Source organism: Brienomyrus brachyistius, chromosome 25 (assembly GCF_023856365.1).
Source record: "Brienomyrus brachyistius isolate T26 chromosome 25, BBRACH_0.4, whole genome shotgun sequence".
In the NCBI taxonomy this organism is placed as follows: Eukaryota; Metazoa; Chordata; class Actinopteri; order Osteoglossiformes; family Mormyridae; genus Brienomyrus; species Brienomyrus brachyistius.
The window spans coordinates 1,759,207-1,772,248 of record NC_064557.1 but is presented as its reverse complement, the minus strand read 5'-3'; the positions used below and the strand labels follow the sequence as shown (position 1 = coordinate 1,772,248).

The 13,042-nt window shown below is 49.6% G+C and overlaps 2 protein-coding genes across 13 annotated transcripts in view; one reads left to right on the top strand and one right to left on the bottom strand.

Moving 5' to 3' along the window:
* The window catches only part of klhl5 (kelch-like family member 5), a 32,875-nt gene extending 25,473 nt beyond the window's left edge, over window positions 1–7,402 (top strand). For 10 of the 12 annotated variants that reach the window (XM_048996117.1, XM_048996119.1, XM_048996113.1 and 7 more), the window contains 7 exons: window positions 903–1,115; window positions 2,101–2,308; window positions 2,528–2,752; window positions 2,837–2,999; window positions 3,923–4,135; window positions 4,209–4,380; window positions 5,255–7,402. In XM_048996117.1, the coding sequence (XP_048852074.1) occupies window positions 903–1,115; window positions 2,101–2,308; window positions 2,528–2,752; window positions 2,837–2,999; window positions 3,923–4,135; window positions 4,209–4,380; window positions 5,255–5,311 (1,251 nt within the window). In that variant the 3' untranslated portion in view covers window positions 5,312–7,402. The remainder of the gene's footprint in view (window positions 1–902; window positions 1,116–2,100; window positions 2,309–2,527; window positions 2,753–2,836; window positions 3,000–3,922; window positions 4,136–4,208; window positions 4,381–5,254) is intronic. The other 2 variants (XR_007385499.1, XM_048996110.1) reach the window with 2 other exon arrangements.
* Window positions 7,403–10,580: 3,178 nt separating this feature from the next.
* Window positions 10,581–13,002, bottom strand: LOC125720587 (aprataxin and PNK-like factor). Its single transcript, XM_048996170.1, has 3 exons — window positions 12,720–13,002; window positions 11,579–11,701; window positions 10,581–11,097 (listed from the first exon to the last, which is right to left on the bottom strand). The coding sequence occupies exons 1-3, from the start codon at window positions 12,953–12,955 to the stop codon at window positions 10,908–10,910; spliced, it is 549 nt and encodes a 182-aa protein (XP_048852127.1). The 5' UTR covers window positions 12,956–13,002; the 3' UTR covers window positions 10,581–10,907.
* Window positions 13,003–13,042: the final 40 nt, after the last annotated feature.

The window sequence follows — 13,042 nt, the reverse complement described above, 5'->3', positions numbered from 1 at the left end:
AAACATCTGCTGACGTGTTCCGCACTTATCCAGGGTGACGTCTCCCAGGGATTACTAATGGTGCAGGAGACGAGAGGTTTTTAGTTTGCTGTGAGCTTGTGAAACACATTCTGCTCCCTCAGCCACACTCGTCTAACCTTTGCGTGCCCGTCATTCAACACCAGGGGGCGCCCCTTTGACTGGCAGAGCGAGGCTCATGGGTCGTCCTGCTCTAAGCAGGCTAATTTATGCGCCGCGTTTTCAGATCTGATGAAAAGCGGGTTCCTCTGGAGCAGAGAACTTTTTATCACAGATGGAGCGATTACCCAGAAACGGCATCTGGTGTGCAGAGACATCTGGAGATGTGTTTTTGCAAGAAGACACTGACAGCTTGATGTCCTGTAACTGTGCGTCATGTTCCCTTTCAAAGGGAAGTGTGTGTGTGTGTGTGTGTGTGTTGGGGGGGTGTGTGGTTATTCTCAGCCAGCCCCTAAGTTGATTGGTCAGAGAAACCCGTGTCCCATTTCCATGCGAAATCACTCTCTGAAGGTTTAATTAGCTCATTTGGACACTTGACAGTCATTTAGGAAGAAACTTCACGATTCTGTTTTTCCCCCTTAATGTCGTGCTGTCAGTCTTCTCTCTCTCTCTCTCTCTCTCTCTCTCTCTCTCTCTCTCACCCTTTCTGTCACTCTCCCTATCACTCTCTGACTTTCCCACCTTATTACACACTCAATCTGTCTCACTCCGCCGCTGTCAATGCGTCGCACTCTGTCACTCTTCCCCTATTTCAGTTTGCTTCGCACGTTTCAGCATGATAAGAAAATGCTGCGGCATCGCTCCCTCGTCCCCCCGCATTAAATGCGAGCACCTTTTTCTCCTGCTGCAAGCTAGTGACTCCGCCCTCCCATCTCCCCCCACAGGAGCACTTCCTGGAGGTGATGAGGAACCAGGAGTTCCAGCTGCTGCCCCCCGGGGAGGTGGAGAAGCTGCTGTTGTCAGACGACATGAACGTGCCAGACGAGGAAACTGCGATGGGGGCGTTGCTGAGCTGGGTGCAATATGACTGCGCGGCCCGGCAGTGCTACCTGCCCCGGCTGCTGGCGCATGTACGGCTGCCCCTGCTGACGCCGCAGGTGAGGACCCCGGGGGGGCGCAGTGGTTAGGGTTGGGGTTAGACGCTTGTCAGGCAGGCGCATCTGAGGGGCTGTGGCACCAGGGCCCGCCCTGGCCACTTGGTGGGAGGGCCCTGATTGACGGGCAGCTGTGCATTACTCATTTCCGCCGCACACCCCGTCACTCGCTTGCCTGCCAGCGGTTGCCTGCAGTCTGCATGGCTCGCCTCTGAGTAATTGAATTATTTTGGGGGATGGTGTGGGGGTGTGTGTGTGTGGGGGGGGGTGGAAAGCTGGATCATATTAACATGCTTTCTCGCTGTGGGGATTTCCTACGCACCCCAGCCTGGAAAGGCAGATAACAGACCACAGTGGAGCCTCTCTGTCGCTGTGCCGCTCCTGGCCTTAAGGGGGCCCCGCTGAGCTTGCTCTGCGCAGCCGCCCGCCGGTCCAGGGCACGTCGCAGGCACTCTCAGCACTCCAGGTGTGAACTGGAGATGTAAATCCCTTTGGAGCCATGCGTGAGCCATGTGTGAGCCATGCGTGAGCCATGCGTGTCCCAGCTCTGCAGTGTCTTTGCTGCGATGCCGCTCGTCCCTTTAAGAGTCGGCCGCCTTTAGCAGATGAGCAGAAAACGGAACACGCACGCTGAAAGGGTGCCGGGTGTCTTGTTTATTGAAAACACGCCGCCCCAAGCCGTTCCCATCTAAATGTAAATGATGCTGTCCCTCCGCCAGCTCGCGGGGGTGTCATGTGACCCCGACTCTAATGGAAATGAGGACTGCCTCGCACTCCTCTTTGTTTCTCTCTTTTCCCCTGAAGGGGGGGAGCGGGTGGTGGGGTCTACGGCTTGTCGGAGTGCCTTTGTTTTTCCACAGCTGCGCCGTATCTGAGACGGGAATAGTGGTCACATGATTGGGGTGACATGCGTGGGGAGCTGATTCATTTGGTTAATAAAGGAAGGGCACAGTAAGCGCCACCCAACCCGTTGGTGCGATTATGTCAGAGCCGTCCTGCTGGCCCGCAGTTCCTGGCCGACGTGGAGTCCAGCCCCCTGCTGAGGGACAGCGTGGATTGCCAGCACCTCCTCATGGAGGCCATGAAGTACCACTTGCTTCCCGAGCGGCGTTCGCTGCTGCAGAGCCCGCGCACACGGCCCCGCAAGGCCACTGTGGGGGCGCTGTTCGCCGTGGGCGGCATGGACGCCACCAAAGGTGGGCCCCCTCATTTACCCTCCTTGTGAGTCCCTCCCCCTACACATCACACTCGCTGTAATGTTAACATTTTAGTCGTACTTCTGGTGTTAAATGTCACATCATACACTGAGCTTTCCTTAATTAAATGGGGAAATGATAATTACAAGATGAACTCCCCACACTGTCCATCCCACCTGTGGGGCCCCATGTACCAACACCGCCGATGACCCCCTCCAGGTGCCACCAGCATCGAGCAGTACTGCCTGCGTAAGGACTCCTGGAGGCAGGTGGCGGTGATGAGCGGCCGGCGGCTGCAGTTTGGGGTGGCCGTGCTCGAGGGCCGGCTTTACGTGGTGGGGGGGCGCGACGGCCTCAAGACGCTCAACACGGTGGAGTGCTACAACCCACAGAGCCGCAGCTGGAGCGTGATGCCCCCCATGTCCACGCACAGGCACGGCTTGGGTGAGCTCCGCCGCGCCTCGCCTCGCCTCGCCGGCGCCTGCGCCTCCGCCTCCCTGCCTGCCAATGTCATGTGTCCTCACGCAGGTGTCGCCGTCCTGGGGGGCCCGATGTATGCGGTGGGGGGTCACGATGGCTGGAGCTACCTGAGCACGGTGGAGCGCTGGGATCCCCAGGCTCGGCAGTGGAGCTTCGTGGCCAGCATGGCAACGCCGCGGAGTACGGTGGGCGTAGCTGTACTTGGCAGCAAGTGAGTCCTGAGACCCACCCAACTGAACCCTCTTTGAATCATTAAAATCCCCCTATCTTATTGCCTCTCCTCTGATTGGTTGATGGGTTTTATGTGGGAATAAAGGGGGGGACGCTGCACATTTCATTGCTTCTGCTGTCTATATCTGTGTCTGGAGGAAATGTCTTCAAATAGCAGTGCTGACATTAGGGTGTTCGATTATGGCTGGTGAAACCACAGTAGATCAGTTACTGGAGACTGCAGATGTTGCCAGAGCTCCCCCATGTGGCTAAACATGGCATTACAGGATGCTACCAGCTGTTCCACCCCAGTCCCATTTGACCTGCGAGATGCCTTTTCCCAGTAGGCTGGGCTGGGCTGACTGATGCCTTGGAGTGATGGATTCAGGCTTGTTATAGATCTCACTCACCTCAGTGTCAGGCCAGCAGCTGCTATGAGGACATCTGAGGATGGCTGTGAGGGTCTGTGCAATCAGGACAGCGAGCAGAACTGTCTGGCAATGGGGGTTAGCAAGTGGTTTATGCCAGGGTGCCACAGGGGACGGTTTAAATCGGCACCAATGCAGATGTGAGGCTGAAACCGTTAGCTGGAGAGGAACAGGCCAGCCAACGCGGCCAGGGAGAAAATTCAGGTACAGGCGCTTAACATGATCCACTTATCAGGCAACGCCAAACGAGGTTCCTCTAGTCATGGGTGTATGTGATTAAGCAGCAGGAGATGTGCAGTCGGCTGCCCCTGGCCCCTGATGATCATGGATGCCTGTTTTCTGGGCTTCTGGGATGTACAGAAGGAGACCGGCAGATCAACCTGACTGTGAACGGACTGTCTCCCGTTACCTTGACTGGCATCATATTTTCCTCGACCATTACTGGACACCCCTGTTAAGTAGCAACCCCCTCCCCCGTGTCCCGGCTCCACTGCAGGCTGTACGCGGTGGGCGGTCGCGACGGCAGCTCCTGCCTCCGCTCTGTGGAGTGCTTCGACCCCCACACCAATAAGTGGAGCATCTGCGGCCAGATGGCCAAGCGGCGTGGAGGAGTGGGCGTGGCCACCTGGAACAACTTCTTGTATGCCATCGGAGGCCACGACGCCCCCGCCTCCAGCCTGACCTCGCGCCTGTCGGACTGCGTGGAGAGGTGAGTGCACGCCCCTGACCCCAGGGTGGAGTCAATCCGCCATGCCACTAAGACGTGTCATCCGTCCTTCCAGGTACGACCCCAAGACAGACACGTGGACCACCGTGGCCCCCATGAGTGTCAGCCGGGATGCTGTCGGCGTGTGTCTGCTGGGGGACCGTCTGTATGCCGTGGGGGGGTACGACGGGCAGGTCTACCTGAACACGGTCGAGGCCTATGACCCGCAGACCAACCAGTGGGAGCAGGTGGGCTGTCACGTACCCCGGAGTCCTCAGCTGTGCTCCTCCCCCATCATTAAGCTTTCATCCACCATCCCTCTCTCTCCTTCTCTCTAAATTGGGCCTGAAATCCCCCCCCCTCCCCCACACACACCCTTATCTCGCCCCTGCCGACTGCTCCCCCATGGGACTTAACAGGAGACACAAACAGGAGGCGTGCAGGAGGAGTTTTTAGCAGCTGACCGTGACCGTGACTAATGGGGACATCGCAGTGCTGTCACGCTGCTGACTCGGAGCCAGGCGGTTATTTGTGATTTGGTCTAGTGTGGGCGGGGCTCTTTAAAGGGATGGGTGAGCCCCGGAAGAATTCTCCCAAATACCCCCCCCGCCACTCCAGACCAGCTATTATCCAAACTCACCCGCTCACCTATAGTTACAGGTGTCTGAACACAGTAATGTCAGTAATCAGACAAATAATGACTACTGTCAGAATCTGTGTTATCACCCCATCGCCGTACTACATACAGGATGATTAAAAACATTTAAAATTAATATTCATTGCAATGACACCAAATCATTTAAGAACTGAAATTTACTTTATTAAATGTATATTCAGCCAGTTTTATCAGTTTTAACAAACTTTTTAATTTAGTGAATTTTTTTCCATGTCATGCTTGCTGACTGCAGCATTTCTCATGGGCGCCCCCTAGTGTTTGGGTCCCTGAGAGTGTTCTCCTGAGTGTGGGTGGAAACGCGGAAATATGGTAACAGTAAGCAGCCCTGAGTGGTGAGTGTGTCTCCCTTGGGCAGCCAGCCAGTGTGGAGGAGTCTTCAGGTGGGACTTGATGCCATTTTAGCTATGCTGCGAACTGACATGATGGGTTCCATTGTCGCCCTGCAGGTGGCGCCGTTATGCGTTGGCAGGGCAGGAGCCTGTGTGGTGGTGGTCAAGCTATAGCGGCTGATGGAATTCAACAGTGAGACGCAGCAACGGCCCCACACGTCCTGCTGGGTGGGTGAGAGCTGCGAGGGATTTTTTAGTTTTTTTTCCGCAGACCTGGAGGTCATGTTAGGTCACGTTGACGATGATGCACCCATGTTCTCAGCGGGGTGTCTGTCCACCTGCAGGTGTCCCGAATGTAATCAGCTGCCTAGGAATGACTGACTTGCTGCTCTCTGATTGGACCAATGCCGGCCAGGGCCCTGAGACGAAGCTGGGCAGTCGCTCCTGGAGGAGTCACGGGGGGGGGGGCCTATTTTTGTTCGTTCCTCTGATGCCCTTTTCAGCTTTGAAGCGGAGGAGACAGGAAATGGATATCGGCGGCTTGTCACCTTGTCAGAAAGTACTGGGATGATATTTCCATTGAGTTCCTGATGTGTGTGTGTGTGTGTACCTAGCAGACAGGAAATAGAGCACCTTGTTAGAACACGAATAATAGCACACCCCCCCCCCTCCCCCGCAGGTTCGGGCACGTATACCAAAGCATGCACCCTCTCAGCGTAAACAAAGGATCGTTCTAACAAAGAATTACTATCCCCATTCACCTTCAGGCTGCCTGAAATATGTCTGCGTATCCATAGGGACAAGGGACCAAGTTAGAAAACAAGCACTTAGGCGCTTCAGTTCTGCTTGCAGTAAAAGCCACTTAGCAATAAACCCCCAGCGAGACCTCATGTACACATTGTCAATAACTCAGGGCGAAGGGCCTGCTTAACTGAGTGCATACTAGCTTCCAGCTGGACAAGGGCATTTACAGTCTCAGTATATCTGTCTTAACACACGGCGCATTCTCTGGCATCCGCTGTTAGGGATTTACGCGGCGATCCGCAGCTCGTACTTCCAGAGACACGGCCCAAGTGACTGCTGTGGTGGTGACTGTTGCTTTTCTGCGGAAATTGTATGTTTCGACCTCTTTGTTGTTCTGCTTAAATATCAGAACAGATCTGAGCCCAAAAAACAGTCAAGGTGTAATGGCTCGGGTAGTCTGTTCCCCCGAGCTGAACTGGTCATCACTGACTGTACCTCACCGCGATCTTCATTAGAGCCTTTAAGCACGGCCTTTTGACTGAGGTGGTGTGGAAAACAGTGGACGATTTCCTCGTAATTGTAAAGAAGAGGGATACATTGAGGCCCTCAGGGGACCTTAAGATGACGGCGGTGTCTGTCACCCCCTACGTGCTCGGGGTACGCGGCACCAACGATTTCTGCCACTGCAGCTGTCATGGCTTCTGCGGGATACGTGTTAAATAATACAGCTATTGTCACTTCTCCTGTCTCCGGCTATTTTTATACCAAAAAAAATGACAGTATATGAGCATTTGGGGAGGGGGATATGGATGCAGATGTCAGTGCTGATGTCATCACACTGCTGCCGCATCTGTCTGCTGCAATCAGAATCCGCTGGCTGACGTGAAAGGTACCGTAGTGATGATTTATAGATGGTAATGTTACGTTAACTCTAATCCTAGCATTTAGGACCTATGTTGTTTCCTTTTTGTTCATGTGGCCCGTGAATGAGCGTGTAAGTGGTCTTTGCTGGTGTTGCACCCCTTGCAGCTCTCGACTGTGCTAAAGCCTGTGTGCAGTGATTTCCCCCTGCTGGCCCCACCAGGGAAATGCATCTCTGCCAGCTGATATGTGGTCTAAGAGGAGCTGTAGAATCCAACATGCTTGTTTGTCAAGGAACAGTTGAAAACATCTGGATTTCATCCCATAGCTCTGGGCTTTCAGGAGGTCCACACCCGTCCTGGGATTGACGCTCCGGTGCTCTGACTAGGGCGGAGCTGGGCATCCCACAACAGGAGGGACGTCCCCCCCCCCCCGCGGTTGTGATTCACATCACATCCCAACATTGACTGAGCACCAGGATCAGCTGGCTTGGTCAGTATATATAGGAGATGAGGTGTTTAATCTATACATTTCTGTTTTCTTTGTGAGATGAAGGTGCTCATCCCCTGGAAACAAATGTGTGCAATTTGCTTGACAAATGTCTGAACATTCCTTGTTTTCTTTTCCTTGTTATTTTTATATTAAACTTGCTTAAGTATCTGGGTTTGGCTGTTGCATTTACTGTTAACCAAAATAGGCATATCACTGCATGCCACTTGGCACCAAAGTGCCAAACAAATGAATATTACGCAGTAATGAGAAATGCATAATTAAATTACGCAAGCAGCATAATCCAGGTGGAGTGGTAGCTCAGGCTAGGGAAGTGTGCTGACAATCGGAAAGTTGCTGGTTCGAATCCCAAGAATACCTGGAGTGATTCTACTCCGTTGGGCCCTTGAATAAGGCCCTTAACCTACAATTGCTTCATCCTCGGTATGTTAATCTACATCCAGCCCTGCAGAGAAAATTTTGTTTTTCCGTTTCATTCCATTTGAACCAGTGTGTTGCCGAGTTATCACCCACAATGGCCGCACCTGGGGTTTGTCATGTGGTGGGTGCCGTACTGTGCAGAATTCCCATATGCCTCTTACTCCTCTTGAGTAAGAGAGTTGACTGACCCAGTTACCACTGCTGAGGCAGGTGGCAGTTCGGGTGAATTGGGATTCTTCTAGAGCAGGGGTGGCCAATCTTATCCGCAAGGGGCCGGTGTGTGTGCGGGTTTTTGGGATAACCTTTAGGTCAGCTGTTCAAACCCAGGTGTGAGGACTCTTCATCCAATCGGTCATCTAATTAGTGACCGAATTTGGGAGTTGCAACGAAAACCTGCGTACATACTGGCCCTTTGCGGATAACATTGCTCACCCCTGTTCTAGAGTTACACCAGGTGTTTGACCTCATTTTCCCAGTTTCTGGCAGCTGTTCCACGGTGTTGATTGCTGAGCTAGTAGCTAAGTGTGTCACTGAAACTGGGTTTAGATTGGATCAGTATCCTTCCTAGGGTCACTGGGTGACGCCGTAGAACAGCAGTCGGCAACCTTCTAAAAACGTTTTAGTCGTTTTATCGTAAATGTCTGGCTGAAGATTTACAGAGCCGAAATGGTTAAAGAAGGGGGTTTGAGATACCATTTTTAATGTGATATGGGTATATATGCATTTAACACACAAACAAAACTAATAATATCACCCACTCTTTCTTGAGTAAAGTTCGTTTGGCTGTGCAGTCGTGAAATGAAAATGCGACAAAATCTCAAACGTTATAAGCTAAATAACAAAAGAGAAAAGCTAAGATGATAAGAAGAGGGGGAGAAAAAGTTGAGAGATTTCCAAAAAATTAAGAGAAGACGATTTAAGGGGTGGATGTGTGTTTGAAAATACGTTTCTAATGTGTTAAGCACCCAGAAGTAATGGTCCGATTTGGATATAATGTGGTACACGTGCAGACCAGCAATGGGTATGTAAATGATTCGATTTGCAAGGAGCTGGCATGTCTAGTCACTGGACACAGAGGTACGGTGACAAGATAATCCATGTCAGGGAGGACAGTTTGAGCTACTTCAGGTTTTACAAATTACTTTCACACTAAAAGGCTAAACAGTTCAGCACTTCTTGTGCTTTGACTGGTTTGTTTCCTTGACTGAAAGACTCACCCAGCTGTTTCACATTAACATTAGTGACACATGCATGATTATAGGAGACTGACCAATCAGCACACAGCAAGAGCTCAGTGCTGAAGTGAAATCCAGGTCCTTGCGTTACCAGCACTTGACGGAGTTTGATAAGGGTCACATAGTGGGTTTGCATGAGGCTGGGCAGTCGTATCTTATGCGTTTGGAGTGGTGCCATAACCGGGAGGCATGGATTGACGACAAGTGGCGTTGTAGCATGTTCAGCGATGAATCTTGGTTCTGCATTACCACGGATGACCGTCGTGTGCGTGTATGGCAGCACCAAGCGAAGAGGACCAATCCTTCCAATGCTCTGGAGAGACAAATTGGTGTTACTCCTGGCATCATGGTGTGGGGAGCCACAGGGTATGACATCATGGTGTGGGGAGCCACAGGGTAGGACATCATGGTGTGGGGAGCCACAGGGTATGACATCATGGTGTGGGGAGCCATAGGGTATGACATCATGGTGTGGGGAGCCACAGGGTATGACATCATGGTATGGGGTGCCACAGGGTATGACTTCAGGTCATCTCTGGTAGTGATTTGGGGGACCCTGACAGTGCAGCGCTACATCTGACATCCTGCATCCGCATGTCTTACCCACATGGGTGGCTATATATATATATATATATAACACATACATATATGTGTGTGTGTGTGTGTGTGTGTGTGTGTGTATATTCATTTAATAGAGAATTTTTTGTTCCTAAGAAAGGGTAGTGGTGATGGAAATATGATGTTAAACTTTTCTGATTCTTTTCATGTAATGTGGGGAAGGGAAGGAAGAAGGGGAGGGGAAAAAACAAGGTACAGACAGGTGATAATAATTCTAAAAAATACAGTAAAGTTAATAAAGAAGTCCTCCAAAGGTGGGGGTAGCAGCGGGTAAAAGTCACAATATAACTGCGATTTAAATGATGCCTCCCAGAAATGTTCACTGCACCCCTGTCAAAGCAGGCGGCATCCAGCCCTGGATCAGACGGCAGAGCACAAGACAAGCAGACACTGACTAATGAGGAGCAAACAAGAGGCAGGTGTGGTTAATTGTATCCAAGTGGAAGGAAACTGGATGTCCAGCAGCGACCTCTGTTGGCCAAACAGGAGCATGACAGTGGGTTTCTTTGCCTTTTTCTGTTTAGGGGGGCATGGTGGCAAAGTGGTTAGCACTGTTGCTACACACCTCTGGGACCAGGGTGTGAGTCTCTACCATAGCTCAGTGTATGGTGTGTATGTTCTCCCTGTGTTGTGGTGGGTTTTCTCCCACAAACCAAAAACACTCTGCGGTTTCCTGGAGTTACCGCATTGCCTGGGGCTTTGCCATGTGATAGACTGGCACCCCACCCTGGGTTGTTCCCTGACTTGTAACCATAGGTTCCAGACCCCCTGCGAACCCGATTAGGACAAGCAGTTACCGAAAATAGATGGACGGGTAATAACGAAGAAATATTTTGCTGAAGAATAACGAGAGAATCGTGAACCCGATTCTGAGTGGGGAAAAGATGTTGATTCATTCATTCACGGCGGTAAGCGGGGAAGGAGTGACGACCCAAAAGCAGCTTTGTGGTTAACTGAAGGGACTTTATTGCAGAACCAAAATATATTGGAACTCAAACAAGAGGAGGATGAGGGGTTAAAAAGGAGGCAGGGAGGTACAACCAGTAGGTACCAGAACAACGGGGAGCATAACAGGGAACAAACATACAACTGCTCATAGGTTTGTCATTCCACAGGAATAATAAAAGTAGAATAATGTAATGTATTATGAAATAGTAATATAATACATTTTCTGAACCAATAACTTAATGATAATGTATTACCTTATTACACAGTTATTACATTACCTGGCTTATTAAGAGTGGAGAAATGCATTACATTATTGTGATGTTATTACATGACTGGTAGTTATTACATTATGGGCTGCTACAAGGGGGGTTGTCAGACTTTATGTCACAATCCCATTTTATGGAGGAGGAAATTTCACGACACACGACATTGGATCACTTTTTCAGAAGAGCCAGGAGAGCCGCCTTCTCCTTTTTTGTGTTCACACTTTCGTCAGATTCGGAAGGAAGGTATTCCGAATCATCATTGGCAGATGATTGACTCTCGTCATCTATGAAGCTGTTGTCCGACTCGGCGTACTCTTCTGCAGTGTGTTTGTACATTTTTTTGTGTAGTCTGTTTTTCCTGTAAAAAAATAAATAAATGGTGATTTGTCAACCTTTTGCCAAAACAACAGCCAGGATACAGTTCATAACCTTCTTCTGCATTTTCCGTCTTGCATGCTATTGTAAGTCATACTTATCCATTAGAACTTACTGACTTGCTTTAAGACGAATATTTAAATCAATACCACTTTACAGCAGATAGGGTTATAACTTGACGAGGTTAAAACAATCATGATTCAGGTTTTCAACCCACTGAACTAGCCAAATAGTTTATTTTGTGAAATAACAATTCAGCTCTTAAGACAGCATTTGTTAGCCTCACCTTTGGCATTAATTATAATGATAAAAGAAATATCCGATTCTTTTTTTTCTGCACTACATATAAACACACTGGGCAAATAATGGATTTTTCTACCATGGCAAGTGGTTTGACACGGGAAACGACCAACACAGAGGAGAGAAAATTCGAAAGGGCTTGAGGGCTTAGACCCCAACCCCACCTGTAGCAGCTGGTTCCATATGGACACTCCGGCCTTTTGTCAACACCGTGGTCGACTTCCTCTGCAACCTCATAGTCGCTGTCACCAAGATGGCTGCTCTCCTTGAACTGGAAGAAGTTTTTCCTGAGAATATGAAAAATAAAAAATATTTACTTTGAGGCAGCAGAACAATATACTCATTTCTCAGAGCAGGTTGTCGGTGGTTTAACTGCATCTTTACTAGATGAGGGCAGAATGATAACTGATTGGTTCAGAGAGGTAACCAATCAGATTACAGGGGAGGTGGGTCCAAGCAACACCACCTCTACAATCTGATTGGTTATCTTTTTGAAAAAAATCATTTAATAACTGATACTTCCTTGATCCCCATGGGGAAATTGTCTTCACACCTCCCTCAACTTGCTCTTTGTAGAGTAAGCTGTATGGGAAGGGCAGCCACCTGTTGGGGTGCCTTAAGGGCCTTGCTCAAGGACCCACAGACAGGCTGAGGCTGAGTTTGAACTAGTGACCTTGTGATTACAGGCATACAAAAAAACTCCAACAAGCAGTATCCTACCCTTTGTGCTACAAATGGATGCTCTGGTTATCAGTTACTGTAATTGACATGCAAACATTAAAATAAAAATTTTTCTTTAAAGATATCTGGAAAACCAAGGGGCATGCACCACTTGCTATGAACACAAACTGCTAAACCAATATGTCGTTACAGTTGAAATCACCTATTTTCGTAGTTATTAACAATATTTTGCACAAATAGTGTAATGGTTCGAACGTCAAAAATAATCGGTGTGCATCATTGTGTTTGACAGGGGACAAATACTTAGTTACTCAGTTAGTAATGAAGTACAAATAATGAAAAAAATCAAGAACAAATATATAGTCGCTACGTACTACCAACGATCGATGTGTCACGATCCATTAGGGACATCAAAATCTGTTATTCAGAACTGCCTACATTGCTTCTGTCAAAAGATATTAAAGCCGGAAAACTGAATGTTTAATATGAACTTTTCCACGGTAAAAATAATCGGGTCAGTTTAAAAAAAAATGCTGAGTTGTGAAACTGCACCCTAAACAGTGTTAGTCTTATTTTAAATAAGTAATGAACTATTTATTGTTAATTTTTTTAAATTCATCTTACATGGCGGGGGGGCATGGTGGTGCAGTGGTTAGCACTGTTGCTTCACCCCTCTGGGACCCGGGTTCTCCGCCTAGGTATACTCCGCGTCCAAAAACATGCTGATTGGAGTGGCTACATTGCCCATAGGTGTGCGATGGGCTGTCCCCCCATCCTGGGTTGTTCCCTGCCTTGTGCCCATTGCTTCCGGGATAGGCTCCGGACCCCCCGCGACCCAGTAGGATAAGCGGTTTGGACATCCCATCCCTTGCAGGTGTGCAAGGGATGTCGTGATTTACGCCCTTCAATGTCAAACTCATTCTGACGCCACTGGAAGAAGCTCAGTC